General features: G+C 45.3%; 1 protein-coding gene across 1 annotated transcript in view; it reads left to right on the top strand.

Annotated features, from left to right (window-relative positions):
• Window positions 1–19,551, top strand: part of USP28 (ubiquitin specific peptidase 28) — a 732,083-nt gene that overhangs the window by 146,949 nt on the left and 565,583 nt on the right. Inside the window, exon 3 of the mRNA XM_044081073.1 lies at window positions 11,733–11,865. Coding sequence (XP_043937008.1) covers window positions 11,733–11,865 — 133 coding nt within the window. The remainder of the gene's footprint in view (window positions 1–11,732; window positions 11,866–19,551) is intronic.

Raw genomic sequence — 19,551 nt, 5'->3', positions numbered from 1 at the left:
CCTATTGACACCATTTGTGCAGCGGCTACTTGGGCTACTCCTCACACTTTCATTTCACATTATAAGTTGGATTTAGCTTCCAGACATAGAGCTAACTTTGGTACCACTGTTCTCAAGAGTTTGTTCCGTTAGGCCACCCGGGACAAGGTGCTAGGGGCGGTCCCATCCAGCAAGAATGAAGGCGAGATAGACAACTTAACATATAGAAGTTATGTTCTTACCATAACGTTCCATGTTAGTTGTCTTCTTCTCGCCTTCTTCTTGCGTCCCACCCTCCTTCCCCTGGCCTGGACAGACCTAGAGGAGTTTGATTGTGACCTCTCTTTCTACCACCTCTTTACTATAGGTATATGCTCTGCTGTGCATATTTTCCTGGATCAGGCTTTAGGTCACCTTTTCTCTTCCCCTTTGTTTATAGAGGTGGACTCTCTTTCCAGTTATTCTGGTTGTATTATTAGCTGGGCCTAGCTCACAAACGAGATCTGAGATAACTCACGCCTAGCATTGTGGGATATAAGGGGAGCCTCGAGCTGGTGGAACCAACTCTCGAGCTTTTAGAGTGGCCGAGTCGGAGCCGAGGTCGGCTTCGAACCCATCCAGCAAGAAGAAGGCGAGAAGAAGACAACTAACATGGAACGTTATGGTAAGAACATAACTTCTATTTTTGGTCACAGTTCTATCCTTCCATTTCAAGAGGGAGACTATTGGATGTGCTCCATAGACTTCCAGGATGCTTATTACCACAAAAATGGGCAAACTGTCCTGGAGATTCCTCCGCTTACAGCTGGGAGCCAATCACTACCAATTCCAAGCGCTGCCCTTTGGTCTCTGTATGGCCTCCAGAGTGTTCACCAAATGCATGGCAGTGGTAACAGCTCACCTGAGACTGCAAAGATTCCGGGTTTTTCTGTATTTAGGCGATTGGCTCCTTACTGCCCCTACCAAGCATCTGCTGATTACAGCCCTACATTACACCCTAAAGCTAGCAAAATCCTTGAGGATCTCAATAAACGATAAAAGTCCAAATTGACTCCTACTCAAAATCTGGAATTTGTAGGAGCAACTTTCGACACTCAGTCTTGCCTAGTCGCCCTTCCACTTCACAGGTTACAAAGACCAAGGTCCCAACTGTGGGTGGTAATGGACAAGGTTTCAGCTCGTGCAGCCCTTCAGCTTCTAGGAGCCAATGGCAGCATCGATCACTATGGTCCCCCTAGCAAGACTACACATGAAACCCCTACAATGGCTTTTAGCAGCACAGTGGTCCTCTCTAGCTCATTCTGTGTCCCTTCAGATCCGCATAACAAGTCGATGCAAACAAGACTTAATTTGATGGATGACGCCAGAAAAAGACCTATGGAGTTGTCCCTTCTCCCCCCTCACCCCAAGGCCATAGTGACCATGGATGCTTCCCTGATGGGAGGGAGGGGGCATTTCCAGAGAAAGATGGTCCAAGGCACTTGGTCCCCTGTGGAGGCCAACCTGCATGTCAGTGTTCTAGAACCAAGAGCAGTGCTTCTTGCATTGCAAGCATTCCAATCTGTCTTCCCATCAGGGACAATTGCTATCCAGTCGGACAACATGTCCGTAGTCTGGCATATCAGCAAGCAAGGGGGAACCAAATCCTACCAGTTATGTCGAGAAACCATGAGAATTTGGCAATGGGTGATATCTTCCAACCGCTTTCTGATAGCAACGCACATTCCCTGGGATTCCACCATAATTGCAGACAAGCTGAGCAGATGCATTTTCCTGCCTCACGAGTAGTCCCTCAACCCTATCATAGCGACAGAGATCTTCAGTTGTTGGGGCCAGCCTTGCTGCGATCTATTCATGTCCCCTGCAAAACACAAATGCAGCAGCTACTTTGCCCTGATCCCCCCTCGGGAGAAGTCCCCAAGGGACGGTCTCTTACACGATTGGCCCACAGGGAGACCTTTATGCCTTCTCTTCCTCTGATCTCGCAATTCCTAAAGAAAGCTCTTCGGTTGAGAAGCGTAGTAATCCTCATTGCCCCCGACAAGTTTGGTTTCCCTTCCTTTGGCCTCATCTGCTCCACCAACTGTAGATTCTGGATCCAACTCTCGCAAGGGTTGATTCATCCAAACATACAGAGTCTCAAGCTGACAGCTTGGTTCCTCCATTTCCAGCAATTGCCAGGCAAAATAATCTATCCTGCCATGTACGAAACACTCTTCTGGCTTCCCACAAACCATCCACCAGGAAACTTGGTCTCAAGAGAAAAGACTTGACCCCGTTCTCCGCCCCAGTGAGTTCTGTACTGGACTATTTATCAAACCTCTTCCATTCAGGAGTGGCAGCTTCCACTATTCGAATATACTTGGTGGCCATCTCAAACTTCCACAATGGCTTCCAGGACTCTTCCTTGATATCTCACCATCTCTGTAAAACCTTTTTGAAAGGTGTCGCGCACATTAGACCACCCTTCAAAGAGCCAATCGAACCTTGGAATCTGACTTTGGTGCTACAGTCCTTGATTCGTCCCCCCTTTTTGAGCCTGCTGCCACTTGTGATACGAAATTTTTATCCTGGAAAACTCTATTCTTGGTAGCTATTACCTAAACAAGGAGAATATCTGAACTACAAGCTTTGTGCATAAAACGTCCTTCCATGGTTTTCCATAAAGACAGAGTAGCACTCCGGACTAATCCCTCCTCCTTACCCAAAGTTATTTCAGATTTGACTATTAATCAAACAATTGATCTGCCAGTCTTCTTTCCCAATTTTTCTAATAAAGGAAGATATTGTCTCCATTTGCTTGATGTGCATAGACAATTGCATTTCTACTTGGACAGGACTAAATCACTACAGAAAACTGACTAAATATTCATATCCTTCTCAGGACCAAAATTGGGAAAATCTGTTTCTAAAGCAACTTTAGCTAAATGGCTAAGAGGTTGTATTTATTTTATCTACCAACAAAACAAAGATGTTAAGTTGTCTATCTCGCCTTCATTCTTGCTGGATGGGTTCGGAGCCGACCTCGGCTCCGACTCGGCCACTCTAAAAGCTCGAGAGTTGGTTCCACCGGCTCGAGGCTCCCCTTATATCCCACAATGCTAGGCGAGAGTTACCTCCGATCTCGTTTGCCGCTACAGCTTCGAGGTTGGTTGTTCTACCGGTTCCTGGTGAGTTTTAGCTTTTTCTATTAAAAGTTACTCTTTATACCCCTTTTTTAGTTTAATTATTCTCAAATTAGTGTAGTTCATTGAACTTTATCCCGACCTAATTTTTCCGTTTCTTGTTTAAAGAACTTTTAGTTCTTCCCTTGGGCCTTAGGCCTTCCCTTCCCTAGGGAGTGTTTGTGTAGTTTACTACTGTTATTGTACTTTATTTTTAGTATTTTACTAAAGTTGTTATTTTGACAGGGTATAACTGGTGTGTTTGAGTGTGTGTTTGTGTTCACCAGTTAGGCTATGTCAAAAAAGCAAAGGTCTCAGTTCAAGAAGTGTGATGCGTGCTGTCAGAAAATGTCTCTGACAGGCGCTCACACTTCTTGTGTCTATTGTCTGGGGCCTTTGCACCTGCAGGACTCCTGTGCTGTTTGCCATGGCTTCAGCCCCAGGGTCCTGCAGGAAAGAAAAACAAGCTTATTCTGAGAGGCTTGTTGAAGCCTGAGGATTCCCTGTCTGTCTCAACAGGGAAGCCCTCCAAGGCATCGAGGTCTTGGCTCCGGCTTCTGAGCCGAGACCTCAGGTTGTTCAACCTTGCCTTTATCGGCTCCGGCTGGAGCCGATAAGACTCAGTCCACAGTTTCTGTGGCTTCCTCCGCTCCGGCGGAGCCGAGGTTATCGAGGTACCCGTGTCGGCTCCGACAAGATCTTGAGCCGACAACCAGAAAGAGGTCTAGGTCACCTTCTCTTGGCTCCGTTCATTCGGCTCCAGGATCTCCCCTGCTGTCTGAACGGAGCCAAAGGTCTCATTCCTCTAGGTCATCGAGGCTGTCCGATCATGATCTTCAGAGGGTGGTGAGTCGACTACTCAAGTCCGAGGCACTAGCCCAGATGCTTCAGAGCCCGACTCATCAGTCGGTGCCTGCCCGTCCATCAACTCTTTCCTCCGACTCTCTTGAGTTGGAGCGGGTCGTCGGAACCGAGACTGTGGTCACCTCGGGCCGAGACAATTGTCTTCGGCTCCGTCGTCGGCTCCGTTTTCTTCCATGGAGGAATCTCGGCGCGGACTTCCCTCGTCGGCTCCGAGGGGTGAGTGGCATCGGACCCTTGTCCGACCCCTCTCCCTCTCGGTGCCCGGCGCTAGTGAGTTCGGCTCCGACGGCCTCGGAGCCATCGCTGTCGGTGCCGAGGGGTCCTTAGCTCCTCGGGCGGGGACCTCTGGCTTTGCCTGACAGGGGTGCTTCGAGGTCATGCGGAGTGTGTTAGAGCCTGGCTCTACTCCACAGTCGGCTCCGTCAGCCCCTCCCTCTATGCTGCCTCAGGGTAAGTCGAATCACTCCCTCATCCCGGACCGCAGAGAGCCAACTCCTCAGGAGCTCCCTTTGGGATTTCATCCTCTTCGAGGCCTCTCCTGATTTGGCAGAAGAGCCCCTCGGAAGAGGAAGTGCAAGAGGAAGCACATTGACTCACCTGAGTCTATCACGTCGGACACAGATCTGGATGATTCTGAGGGTTCCCCGTTCCCCTTCTGAAGATGTCTCATTTGCAGACATTCTGGAGATCCTTAAACAGAGGGAAATTGGCCAGCCCTCAACCCTTCGGAGGATCTAATCTGTGTATCTTGAGGCGTTTGGCTCTCGTCCTTCCACCTCCTGGGTGTCCCCTCGACCCCCTCATGCAGGTGGTTGCTAAAAAGGCATGGACGGCTCCTGATTCAGTGGACCCCACTCCCAGGAGACCCTCCAAATTCATCACAGCTCCATCAGACAAGGAATTTTATCAAAAGGAGTCTCTGTGGATGCTATGGTGGTAGCTGCCGCCACAAAGAAGGAACTGGCCGATCCCTCAGTGCCTGTCCATCCACCTAACAAGGAATCTAGGTCCATGGATAGATGCAGAAGCGGATGTTCTCCTCAGCGACATTTACTATCGTCGCTGAATTACCTGTGCCATTTCACTCGTCTTCAAAGGGACTTGATCAAAGAAGCGGTGAAATGCTGAAGGACCCTACAGCTGCGGGTTTCAAGAAAATGAACACGCAGCTGGCTATCCTAATTCTATTTCCAACTCCTCCATGCCTCCTCTCTTATGCGGCCGATGGAGCGAGCAGAGCAGGAACAGGGGTAGCCTTACGTAGGCACGCCTGGATGCGGCTATGCAATTTTGCGGAACCTTTCAAGACGTCTTTCACGAACTCCCTTTTGATGGATCATCTCTTTTTGGTCCACAAGTGAAAGAAACCCTGACTAGGTGCGAGACTGATGGCAAGACCCTTTCTGCCGTCGAGTCCGTTTTCTACTCCTTCTAGGCCTTACCCCAAAGGCCAGAAGGGGGAAAGATGTGGTTCCGTAAACAATCCCAAGGGACTTCGCCTGGCGACAGAGTCGGTTCCCGCCAGAGGCAGAGGGGAACAACAATGGTAGACGCCGCCCTAGAGGCAGAGGGGTCCGCAGAACCAGGGCAATCGAGAAACGTCCTCCGATAAGCCCTTTCAGCATCCCTGAGGTGTTGCCCGACTGCCCATCTTCGGAGGCAGTCGGGGGAAGATTGTTACTGTACCCAGAAGCCTGGCTATCCTTCACACAAGACAAATGGGTACAGTCCATCATTTCCGAAGGTTATTCTATTCCCTTTCTTCGTTTTCCAAATCAGTCAAAAAAATCCCTTCCAGATGTTCCACCCGCTCAAAGGGATATAGCAGCTTTGGAAATTTCAAAACTGCTTGCAAAAAGAGCTGTTCAGCCAGTGCCAGCAGACCAACTAGGATCCGGAATCTACTCAAGGTTCTTTTTAGTTCCAAAGAAAACAGGGGACTGGAGACCAATTTTGGATCTCAGTATCTTGAACAGATCGGTCAAGAAAACAAGATTTCGGATGGTCACGCTGCAATCCATTCTTCCCCTATTGGGAAAAGGAAACTGGATGTGCTCTATAGACCTTCAGGACGTACTATCACATAAAATGAACAGACGCCCAGAAGATTCCTCCGCTTCAGGCTGGGGACCAGTCATTTTCAAATCAGTTCCCTGCCCTTTGGTCTCACCACTGCCCCGGGTGTTTACCAAATGCATGGCAGTGGTAGCTTCTCACCTGAGACGACAAGGATTCCAGGTGTTTCCATATTTGGACGACTGGCTCCTCACAGCTCCCACCAAGCATCTCCTTCTGATGGCCAGAGATTACACTTTTCGCGTCTGTCAAAAACTGGGTATCTCAATAAATTGCGAAAAGTCTGTTTTGTCGCCTTGTCGTACTATTACCTACATAGGCAAATTTAGATACTGTAAACATGTCTGCAACACTAACGAACCAAAGGATATCAGACATTCAAAATTGGTATCACTACTTCTCAACAACAACAGAGCCAAAGCCAGGTTAGTTCTAAAGGTGTTGGGAATCATGGCAGCAGCCATACCCCTCCTTCCATTGGCCAGATACCACATGCGGATCCTTCAGTGGATGCTCTTTTCTCAATGGTCATACCAGGAACTTCCAATGTCTCACACCATTATGATCACGCAAGCGTGCAAAAAGCATCTCATGTGGTGGATGTCTTCCCCCCAGCTCCTGTTGGGGAGACAATTTGTTCCACCTCCTCCGGTTGCTACTCTGACAACGGATGCCTCCTGATCGGGTGGGGGCATTATCAGGGCAGGACAGTCCAGGGCACATGGCAACCAAACGAATGCCACTTGCACATAAATGTTCTGGAGATGAGAGCAGTGCTTTTAGCGTTGCAAGCCCTTCAAGACTCTCTTCCCTTGGGAACGATTGCAATCCAGACAGACAATATGTCTGTAGTGTGGTACATCAACAAACAAGGCGGAACCAGATCATACCCCTGTGTCGAGAAGCACTCAGACTGTGGCAATGGGCGATTTCTTCTCAGCGTTTTCTGATAGCAACGCACATCCCCGGGAAGTCCAATCACATTGCGGACAAGTTGAGCAGAGCTATTCTCATGCCTCACGAGTGGTCTCTGAAAGACTCTGTAGTGAGAGAGATTTTTCTCAAGTGGGGTCAGCCTTGCTGCGATCTTTTGCTACTCCCCAAAACAGCAAGTGCAGAGAATACTTCACTCTATTCCCTTTACCAGGCCAACCCAGCAGGGACGCTAGTCCAAGTTTGGCCCGGGGACTTCTGTATGCATTTCCTCCTTTCCCACTGATCTCTCAAGTAATACAGAAAGCTATCGCTCAGAAGGCCTCATTGATCCTCATTGCTCCTTACCGGCCTCGACAAGTGTGGTTCCCCTTTCTGCATCGATTTCTTTTGAGCGACCGTGGAATCTGGACCTAGTTCCAGATCTTTTGATCCATCAGTCGGGTCAGTTTCATCGCTCCCTCCCTCTCTGAACCTCACTGCTTGGTTCCTCCACTTCCAACCGTAGCCAGGCTTCCTCAATTATCTCACTCTGTTAGAGATATTTTGATAGCTTCCCATAAATCTTCCACTCGAAAGATTTATTTGAGTAAGTGGAAACGCTTTTCATATTGGGCACAAGGAAAGGACATAGATCCTTTCACCGCTTCCATCCAACTAGTCCTTGATTTTCTTGCTGAACTCTTCCATGCAGGTTCATCTCCATCTACTCTTAAGGTTCAATTGGCAGCTATTTCTAATTTCCATGTGGGTATTTCTGAATCTGCCCTAATGTCCCACAAACTCTGCAAAGCCTTTTTGAAAGGAGTTTTTCTTCTCAGACCTCCTGTAAGAAATCCTCCTTCTCCTTGGGACCTAAATTTAGTTCTTGCTTCTTTGATTCTTTCCCCTTTCGAACCTGCAGCTTCATGTTCCTTAAAGTTATTATCATGGAAAACTCTCTTTCTGGTGGCTATCACATCAGCTAGAAGAATTTCAGAACTTCAAGCACTCAGTTGTCGTTCTCCTTACCTTGTGTTCCATAAGGACAGAGTTTCCTTCGAACTAACCCGTCCTTTTTGCCTAAGGTGGTTTCAACATCAAATCTAAACCAATGCATTGACCTCCCTGTCTTTTTCCGGAGTATTCAAATAGGTCTGAACAAAAATTACACTGTCTGGATGTTCATCGTCAGTTAAGGTACTACTTGGACAGGGCGAAACAATTCAGAAAATCTGATCAGCTGTTTGTCTCCTATGCGGAAAGCGAAAGGGACTTCCAGTTTCAAAGGTATCTTTATCCAGATGGCTAACATCTCTGATTACCCTTGTCTATGAGATTAGACACCAAAACTGCCTAATAAGCCTAAAGCCCATTCCACCAGAGCTTTGGCTACTTCTCTAGCCTTCCAAGACAGACTGCCTATTGACACCATTTGTGCAGCGGCTACTTGGGCTACTCCTCACACTTTTATTTCCCATTATAAGTTGGATTTAGCTTCTAGGCATAGAGCTAATTTTGGTTCCACTGTTCTCAGGAGTCTGTTCCGTTAGGCCACCCGGGACAAGGTGCTAGGGACACGGTCCCATCCAGCAAGAATGAAGGCGAGATAGACAACTTAACATATAGAAGTTATGTTCTTACCATAACGTTCCATGTTAGTTGTCTTCTTCTCGCCTTCTTCTTGCGTCCCACCCTCCTTCCCCCTGGCCTGGACAGACCTAGAGGAGTTGTGATCGTGACCTCTCTTTCTACCACCTCTTTCTTAGCTATATGCTATTATGCATATTTCTTGTTTCAGGATGTAGGTCACCCTTCTTCCTGTTAGAGGTGGATTCTGTTTTTTACAGTTATACTGTTTCTGTTATAAGCTGGGGTTAGCTTACAAACGAGATCTGAGGTAACTCTCGCCTAGCATTGTGGGATATAAGGGGAGCCTCGAGCCGGTGGAACCAACTCTCGAGCTTTTAGAGTGGCCGAGTCGGAGCCGAGGTCGGCTCCGAACCCATCCAGCAAGAAGAAGGCGAGAAGAAGACAACTAACATGGAACGTTATGGTAAGAACATAACTTCTATTTCTTCTACCAACTAAGGTCATACAACCAGATCAGTGACTACATCTCATTTGTGCAGCAGCGGGTCTATATATATATATATATATATATATATATATATATATATATATATATATATTCGAAGTTTGAAAACTTCGAACTTTAAATCAAATTTAAATGTTTGAAGTTTCAAACATCGAACATGTATAATAAAAAAACAAAAAAAAAACCAAACTGAACTTGCCCGACTAGTATAGGCAGGGGGGCAAGCCCCCATGCACCCCACACCCTCCGCTCTTTAAATATACCAACTCTGAGACTGCACTACAGTGCAGTAAGGCCACACTGTTGTGCAGTCTCGGAGTGGGTATATTTAAAGAGTGGAGGGTGTGGGGGGTGCAGGGGGCTTGACCCCTGCCTACAGCTGTTAGTTTTGGGTTTGAGTTTTTTTTTTTTTTTTCATATGTTCAAAGTTTTATAACTTTGAACATTTAAATTCAGTATTTTAATGTTCAAAGTTATAAAACTTCTAACATATGATATAGAATCCAAAAGTCACAAAAGACTGAACACTGACTTTTGGATTCTCGATTTCACTTCATCTGACTGAACTTTGGTGAGGCACTGAACATTGTTTGTGACTTTCCCAACATATGATATAGACCTGCAGCAGCAACATAGGCTACTCCCTCATACCTTTATCACTCATTACAAATTGGACTTTGTCTCCAGGGGGAGGGCATCCTTTGGTTCAATGATGCTCAGGAATATCCTTCCTTAGAGCCTCCCAGGAAATAAAGTAGCTAGGGCCTCTGTCCCATCAGAAATGAATGAATGAAGATTAACAACATCAGATAAGTTATGTTCTTACCATAATGTCCATCTGTGTTGTTTATCTTCATTCATTCATTCATTAATTACATCCCACCCTCCTACCCCCTTCAGAAAGACTCCTCGAGCTTCGGATTTGATGCTCCGTGATGAGGAATTTGCTCGAATAAAGCCTCCGCTTTCTTTCTTATAGGCAAACTCGATCTGAGGTGATAAAGGGGTACTGTGGGTAAGCTTAGCTCGAGAGTTTTTTTAGCTGGTGCGAGCTTGTTATAACGGCCAACTTGGTTCTGAGGACGGAACCGATGCCTATCAGTAATGAAGATCAACAACACAGATGGAATGTTATGGTAAGAACATAACTTATTTTTCTATAGCATGCTGTTGCTAATCTTTCAAAGAAGTCTCTTCCCTGGCAGCCTGCGGTAGACTGGGACATCAGCTTTAAAGCTGTTCACATCACAGGGAAGTGAGCAGGTGAAACAATTGCAGTCAAGCATAAAGCCATACCACAGAGCTAGAAGTGTGGTGTTCCTTGAAAAGTAAAAGGATGTGAGTAAAGGATCAGAAGGGAACGTGTATTCACATTTAGTTTCCACTTTAGATAAAGTGTATTGGTTTTTGATCTACTTCTACCTAATTTATTAAAGTTCTGTTTTTATTTTTGGGGGTGACTTAAAGATCTGCTGCAGCCCTTCCTGGCATGCTACAAGTCTGTGTGCCATTTACTGCCAAAGTGGTGATGCTTTTAAGGGACCGGGGAAAATAAAATTAAATGTAAATAGAAGTGTAATTTGCTACTTCTAGCTTTCAACAAACTGATACAAACTAAGCATGCTGCAAATGGAAAGATGTGCTCAAGATGACAAGCTTGCAACATCATAGCAGATCTGACTACCAGAGAATTGATAATTTCCAGATTTTGTGGGTATGATCCTGTAATACTTTTATGTAGTTGATTAAATAATTGCAAAACTGGACAGCATGTGCATTTCAGAAGTTCTGTGTAGCCCCCCTCCCATTATGTTAATTTCTTTCTCATAGATTGGGGAGGGGCAAAACATCTCTGCAAATATTACCATTTTCTGTTTTTTTCATCCGTAGATTTATCCGTAAACTGTGCAGTGGGGTGACGAGGATTACCAGAAGTCCTCTACATGAGTGCTGAAAATGAACTTTTAAGTAAAAAAAAATATAGTATATACTTATTGTTTTAAAATGAAAATTATTTGGGATAAGTTTTTCCAATGCATTCCATGATTGGATTGCTTTTATTTGTTAACTGGGTAAGTAAACTGCTCCTTGCAGCAGCATGTGCAAGTTCTCTTGTTTTTGACAGGAACAGCTAGCCTGAAGTGGTGAGAGTGAGAAAAGCAAGAAGTTAGGCATATATAAATACTGATTAAATAAGCAGGAGAGAGACTCATAGAAGGCGAGGATCGTGTAGAATGCAGAGTTGGTGTATGGCTGTTCTGTTCCATTTTGTAGTATCTTGTGTCCTAAATTGAATTTGCATAAGGGGGAGGATAAGTATTGTTGAAGTCACTGGTTTTCATATAGAGGTCAACTGTTTTTTTGATGAGGGTTATCTGAGTTACACACAGGATCATGAAGCAGAAGTGAGCACTTAATGCTTTAGGGCACCTGTGTAGTATCCTACTGTGTAAAAAAAAAAAAAAAAAAAAAAAAAAATTCTACTTTTTTGCAAGTAAACTTACAATAATTGCATGTATGTCATTTGTTGCGATAAATCCATGAATTGTTGTCCATATAAATTTATTTAAAGAATTATGTATTTGCCTCTTTAGCTTGCAATAAAGTTACATGTATATATTGCACACATTTTATTTTAGACCAGCAGTGGTGACGTAACACATGCAGTAAACATTTTGACAGATGAACAAGCCAGAAAGCCTAGCCAGGAAGCCAAAGCAACTGAACCCTCAAATGAAGAAGGAAGTGCTGCAGGTGGAAAAACAAGAACTGGTAAGTCACTGCAAAGATTTTTTTCCATCGTAACTTTGAGACATTGGACGAATGACTTTAGGGTTTAAATGTCTAATCTGTCACATACACGACAGTGCAGAAACAACACATTAAGAAACTGCTTTAAACCTTTGTAACAAGTAAGGGGGAAAAGATAATTTCTGGAAACTTGGGAGAATATGAAACACAAGGACTCTGTGTGACAATTAAGACAAAGGTAAAATAGTTTTGTAGCTGGTATTATTATTGAAGCATAACTTTTTGTCAGCGTAGATATGAAAAATGTATTAATTCCATCCAGTGCCATGCCTAACGGATAGGCTGCTTTTTTTTTTAACTTTTATCCTGTTTGCCTTAAGACCTTTTCTCCCATTTTTAATCCATTTCCAGTAATTTCTTTCCCCCACCAGACTCGTACTCACTTGTCTCTCTCCCCCAGTTCATTGTAATCCACTCCCTTAAAAACCCATTCTCATTGCCTTTTTTTATTCTTGACACAGACACAGACACAGACACACACAGACACAGACACAGACACACACAGACACACACAGACACACACAGACACACACAGACACACACAGACACACACAGACACACACAGACACACACAGACACACACAGACACACACAGACACACACAGACACACACAGACACACACAGACACACACAGTGTGGCATGATCGTAGTTTGATAATGGTACATTTACCTGTATATTTGTGACCGCATGGCAGGTAGCACTGAGGATTAAGGCTGAGGTGTTTAATGAGCTGCTTAATTTGGTACATTCTGTCAGCCTTCATTTGCATAATGTGTGAACTTGAGCAAGTCACTTAACCAGAAAGTACTTTGGAGCAATTGAAAAATGAGGATAGGATACTCAATGGTCTTCTTGACAAATGTGCCTGTTAACCTCCTTCACCTTGCTTAATGCCACATTTAAAAGTTTAGCCTTTCTGATACAGTTCTGAAGCAACTGTTTTGAGCATTTAGATTCAAAATCTTGTGCAACTGCAGCTTTCTCCGTAACTTCAGGCCAAAAACTTCATCCTTTTCCTGGCATAGTCTTGATTTGTCTGGAGTATAACTGTCGTCCTTTCTCTCTACTTTCATCTAGTCTCTGTTGTTCAGATGAAGTGTTGGGAAACCATTGTATATTATCATTGCACCAGCAATTTGTTTACTATTTAGTTGGACTGTCCAGGGACTGTTTTCTGATGTGACCTGGGTTCTAGGCATTAATAGCAGTACAGAAAATGAAATGTAAACAATTTCTGTAAACAGGTTTTCAGGGTATAGATGTTTTTCTAGGTTCTTTTGCCTCCACGTCTGTAAACTGTCAGCCCTTCCTTGACTGGACTTGCACCTGTTCATTTCCCTTCTGATGGGTTCTCCAGAACCATGGGTGCAGGAACCATCTGGAGGGGCCATCATTCAGGTAGCCATGGGGAGGGGGGTTGTCTTTATCTTTTGCCAGCATCCCAGCTTATAAGGACATTTATAGTGATCCTGACTTCATCCCAAGTAGAAGAATGAGTGGTCTGCATCTTCATAGAGACCCATGGTGCCTTTCCCCTTCAGGTGCGCCCTTCTATGCTCTTATATTGAAGGTTACCACTTTTTTTGATGGCTTAAGCCAATCACCCACCCCATGCACACATCTGCAACACTGTCTTTCCTTTTAGGGTATATAGAAGCTTGAGGCAGGCTCTGGTCTGCTTTGCCTTCTCCCATGGTGGACACCTCCTTTTTCGTTTGCTAGCACCATCAAGTGCTAATGCTGTTAATGGAATTCAGGTTGCCTAGGCCAAAATTTGGGGCTTTATTCGTCTAAGTCACTGGAGATGTCTTTAGGTGCATACAGTTTGATGCTTTGTTTTAGTATGGTTAATGTAAGTACACAAAATCCCTTTCGAGTATAGGGTACATTAATGCAGGAGTTAAATTGCAGGACTTGTATTCGAAATTCTGAACATGTAGCCAGCACTGCTGGCATTGATGGGTAAAGCACCGACTGGGCTGTGGATAAACACAATTTGATTAATAACTTGGACAACTTTTGGATCTGGAATAGGAGAGTAGAGAAGAGAGAAGCTTATCCTATTTGCATCTACTAGGGAGAAGGGACAAGGATGTGCACGCATGTGGTACTTTGGGCACTGTACCCTGTGTAGTTCCCTGTTGAAGACAGGGTATTGCAGCAAAGTTTGCTCTGTATTGGGGGTGGTACCTTTTTGAGGGTGTTGCTACAGAAGAAAGGCAACAGGTCTTGCTCAGGCCCATTGCACACATCTCCTGAGACCACACATGCTTAAAGGGAAAGCTGCTGGGCTGTAACAAGTAATTACTACATGCAGCTGTTAGCTCGATTTCACTCTCCTCCCATAGATAGAAAGCTTTGGGCAGTTCAGGGGAACATTGGTGATAATGCCTTACAGGAATGGTGGACTGTGGCATAGAGGGAGTGGGGGATTAATGAGAGAAGTAGAGAATTGGACCAAACCACATAAGAGCGTGAGAGTCTGAAGAAAAAAAAATGGTTAGCAGATAAATGTTTTAGATCCATCTTGACTGACTACACTTGGAGTAGAGATGTATCTGTAGCATATTCTCAAGTTTAAATATTGAGAGTCTTATTGACTTTTTATATTCCTTTACAATTGTAACTTGAAAGTACAGTAGACCAAGAATTATGGTTTGCAGTGGAAAAAGGGAATAGAGAAGAAAGGAATAGCATTATTTGTTTGGTACCTCACTTGAAATCTTTAGTAGTGAGCAGGTATTGAAGCTGCTAGTTTAAGCTGTTGAGCACGTATTTGATTAATAGTGCTGTTGCTGCTACTATTATTGTGAACCCCATGTTTTGTCTAAGATTGGAAAGGAGCTTATTTTAAGAGCAAGTCCCCGTTGATTTGTAACAGTTTAGCCTGTTGAAATATACAAGTAATTTAAGGTAAGGGAGTGGAGTTATGAGAACAGATGTATCTTTAGCCATTGCCTTGAAAACAAGTGCAGTTGTGTGACTCTTGTGTGATATGAGCTTTCTTCTTAATTTTGGTTATTCAGTTTTTTTCTTATGGTAGGTGATTTCAGTCAGCTTGAACAATTTAACTCTTTGCCAGTAATATCACTGAATTGAGGTCTATGTAGAGTAATGTTATGAGAATTCTTGTAGTCTAAGGTAATAAAAAAGGGAATTTTATTTTCTTTTTTTTTGGGGGGGGGGGGGGGACAAAAGGGAAATATTGTTTGCACAGAATGCCAAAAGTATCTGTGGCTAGGAAGAGAGGACCCCTGGCTTTTACTCTGTCAGATTTCTTTTTGTCTACCTTAACCACCAGGGATTATACCCTCTGTTCTAAAATTTGATGTTCCCTTACCACTTCATGGGGTTGTGTTCCTGCTGCTGTTGAAGTTTGCATGTAATGCAAGCCTTCCTCTTATGTAGGTCCCTGCTCCAGCTCTAACCCCTCTCTTCTGTGCCATTCCTGTGTGTACCCAGTTACCTTCTTGTGTCTCAGAGTATTGTCAGTGCTTCGTATTTTTGTGATGCAAGTAATGTCTAATCTGACCCTCTTGCATCATTGCTTATAGCTGTCCAGTCTCCCTACCCGCACTTTTTGTATATGCTGTCTTTTGTGGGAATGCAGAATCCCAAAAGGAAGACTTGCTAAGAGAAGATAGTATGGGAGTATTTCTCTTCAGAGGCCTCCTTGTTGAAAGGGAGAATCAGATTTTTGTATTTTGCTTGCTTCAACAGGACAGGTGGGAGTTCAAAGTGAACATGTTTGGATACCCTTACTCCAGATGCAAGAAGGTTTCTTGTATATTTTCTGCCTTTCTCTGATCCACACCTAATTGTTGTACTCTGAAAAGGAAGCCCAAGTTTCTGATTGCTCTTGCATCTTGCTGCCAGTGAAATGAGTGGGTTCAGACTTTGATCCATAACATTGCTGGAAACTGTTCCCTCGAGTAGGGCAGTGGTTTACCCCACCTTCAGACATGACTGCTGATGTAGGCCCATTGATCTCCCTAGAACTTTCCAGGGAGATGATGATAGGTGCCGAAAAACTTTCCAGTAGAAAAGACCTACTGTGCTAAATAAGATTCTTTATTTGCCAAGAGTAATCCCCCGTTCACCTCAGTCATCGAGACTTGTAGAAGAGGCTCTTATTTACTAGATACCTGTTTGACTGATATCTTTATTCCATTGGTTATAGCACACATTTATTCCATCTTTGTGTGTCATGGCACAATAGACAACATAACTTTGCTTTTTATGGGGGGTTCCATTTTGCCCACCTTGGAATCGTTCTCTTTCCTTGGTATGTGTGGTTGTTTGTTTTTTAAACTCCATTGTCTTTCTAATTACTTGCCCCTTATGTTAATTTGACTACGTATCTCCTTCACTGTTCTCTTTCATTGGCTATTGTGAGTAAGCACAAAATTATCAATCTGAAGTTGTTTTCATTTGATATTTATTTATTTATTTATTTATTTATTTATTTATTTTTTCTTTCCTTAAACTCCTTCTGTCCTTATGCTACCCTTCTTTTCTAGTTTGTGTTGATGTGCTTTCTGGGTCTTTTTTAACATAAACAGTTCTGTCTTCATTCTTTTCTCTGGTGTGTCTGTGTGTGTCTACCCTATGGCTGATCTTCCTAAGCCCCGCTGGGGTCTCTCTGCACCTGGGGAAGAGAACCAGGCCAGACACAGAGCAGGAGCTGCATAGGAATCTGTCTCCTGACTGGGTCTCCTCTGCCGAACTCCCCAGCTAAGTCTCGGCCCATGGTGATACAGGATTCTCCTCTACTCTGGTCACCCTGTCTCTCCCTGGAACCAGAGAGTTCCTGCACCAAGTCTCCAATCCGTATATCTCCTTGGCACCATTCCAAGTCAGCGTTCTTGGTGTCTTCTGTCCGGACCACTCGGAGCCTCTCTGAAGCCAGGGTGGACAGGATGACGAAGTTTATCTGGTATCAGATACAGCTTGACTGTAGCTTTGGCGTCTGCTGCAAGGCGTTCAGAGCTGTTTCTTCCCTCCAGGCTTCGGCACTGGGAAGCTCGGCACTGGGAAGCTCGACTCAGACTCCCCCTTTGGCACCAGGGGAGATGGTCTGGGAGGCTCCGACGTCTTTGGCTTTGGTTCTTGTGGCACTATCTTTAGGGTTTCACTCACCTTCGGCCTTCGAGGTGGTGGAGAGGGTCCTCTCTGCTCCCTCGATGATCTTGACACTTCTCTTCTTGGAGCCTGCTCTTGCTCTCTGTTACTGGGCCGGGAGTCCTCCATCCTGCCTCCTCGGGGACAGCCCTGTTGCCAGACCTCCCCAGGATTTTCCTTTTCAGGAATCCCCTTGAAGCTTCCGAGTCCTCTCAGGAGTATCCCCCCCAGGAGGCTCCTTGGAAGCATACATGCAAGAGGAGGCACTTAAATTCCTCACGGGAATCTCTCATGGAAGATACAGACTTTGATGGGGGGGGGGTCCACTAAAATCACCTTCCGATGTCTCATTTGGAGACATCCAGGAGATCCTGCATCAGAGAGGTGGATGGTCATCCCATAAACCCAACCCTGAAGAGTCTGTATTCATGGAGGCGTTTAGCACAGGGCCCTCTACATCTTGGGCGCCCCCTCCATGGATCTGTTAGTAGATTTCATCTCCTGCAGGGCATGGAAGGAACCAGGCATGGTTGAGCCCATTCCCAGGCACCCGGACAAGGTGTTCAGTGCCCCCCTCCCAGACAGGTCTCATGGGTCCAAGGGTTCCCTGGCCAATGCCATGGTGGTTGCAGCGATCACCAAGAAAGAGCTGGCTCAGGAGAGCTCCTCCATTCATCCTCCAGACAAGGGAGTCTAGGGCAATAGACTGCTTTGGGAAGTGAGTTTACATTTCAGCCATCTTTGCTCTGCATGCACTGAAATATTTGGTACACGTCACCAGACTGCAAAGAGATCTAGTTAAGGAACTCTCTGCATCTGCCCTGGAGTCCGTGTCGGCAGAGAAGGTTTTGACTGGCAACCCCGACAGCCATCTCGAACACGTCCATGCGGATGTCCTTCAAGGATGTATCTGCAGTCCTTACAAATGGGTTGTCCTGTCGTCAGGCAGCCCTTCGGTCGGCCGGATTCCAAAGTCTGGGTCTGGCCTCGGCTGGTGTCGCACTTCACCCGACGTCATAGCTGCAGTTCTTCGGGTATAAAGGCATCAGCCGACGCCATTTTCCTCAGTCTTTCTTGCCACGTGGCGCCCAAAGCAGAAGCTGTTCGCAAGTGCCGGTCGGTCAGAACCAGAGATTACTACTACCGAATACTACTTCGAAGACTTCTAAAAAGCTAAGTACCCCGTTGGGGACTCTTTCTTGCCTCAGCCGATGTCAGAAAAAGTGAATAACTGTTTAACTTGTGGGAAACAAATACCTCCTAAAGATTTCCACTCTTACTGCTTACCCTGTTTAGGCCCAGACCACGACGTAGTAGCTTGTCTAGCCTGTGCTTCTTTTAACCGGCAGACGCTTACGTCGGTCTGAATTTGCTGAAGAGTTTTTCTGCTCCGATTTCGCTTATATTATGCCGTCGGATCCTCCGACTACGCAAATGTCTAAAAAACGCAAGGAAAAGGACCAACACTCACGGTCCGCGGTTTCGGCCGAAACCGCTGTTAAGCCAACCGCGAGTGTCTCGGTTTCGGCTGAAACCGAGCAAGCGGTTCTTCCTTCAGCCGAAAACTTCCCTTCTACCGAGGCCTCTTCCAACCTCGTGGAGTCGGCCTCTGAAATCCCACCTGCTGTTGCAGTTTCTCAGGAACTATCTGATACTATTCCCTTGGATACTTCAACCCCAGTACGTGGAGCTGCTAGGCCACCTGCAGCCATGTCCATTAAGGCCTTTGCCAGGGCTAAAGCAGCTAAGACTACTAAAACTGTGCCTGCTAAGCCCCCCTCTCACAGGCCTAGCTCTAGTTCACAACTGCTTAGTTTAGCAGAGGATCTCATTTCTCTAATCCAGGGATCCCAACCTCATCCAGACAGGGCCTCTCAGCCTCCACCAGAGAAGAGGCCTAGAGCAGAGCCCCCTCAGCCTATTTCTACAGATGAATCCTCTGATGATTCAAATGATACAGACCCTCCAGAGGCTCCTTTCTCCCCTTATGAAGACTCTGATGCTGAAGAGTCCATTCCTTCTGCCTCTCCGCCTGAGGAATTTTCCTTTGGGGAAACCTTGCATGCTATGAGGGAACAATTTCAGTGGCAGGGCCAGGATTTTTCAGACTCCAGAAAAAGGCTTAGGACCTTTCTGCATTTACCACAACATAGGCCTTTAGATGTTGTAGATGATGCATTTAATGATGCTTGTACTGCTCCTGATTCTCTACCTCCGGCCCCTGCTAAGCCTGATAGATACTACAGGGTCCCGGACACGCATTACCATTTGTATAAGGCTCCTTTTGCAGATCCCGAGACTATCTCCCAAGGGCCTAAGGCTGTAGCAGCTACCTCTGCTAAAAACCCCCTCCCCTCTGAAAGGGAATCCAGATCCTTAGAGAGATGGGGTAAAAAAGTTTACACTTCTGCTACTCTTTCAGCTAGGGCCTTGAACTGTCAATTTCACATGATCCAGTATCAAGAATTTATGCTAGACCAGTTAACCAAAAAACTGTCCTCTGATGAAGCATTAGACAAAAAAT

Source organism: Protopterus annectens, chromosome 8.part0 (assembly GCF_019279795.1).
Source record: "Protopterus annectens isolate FY-2018-M chromosome 8.part0, PAN1.0, whole genome shotgun sequence".
NCBI classification, from domain to species: domain Eukaryota; kingdom Metazoa; phylum Chordata; order Ceratodontiformes; family Protopteridae; genus Protopterus; species Protopterus annectens.
Note: the sequence above shows the minus strand (reverse complement) of the source record. Positions and strands in the feature narration are given on the sequence as shown.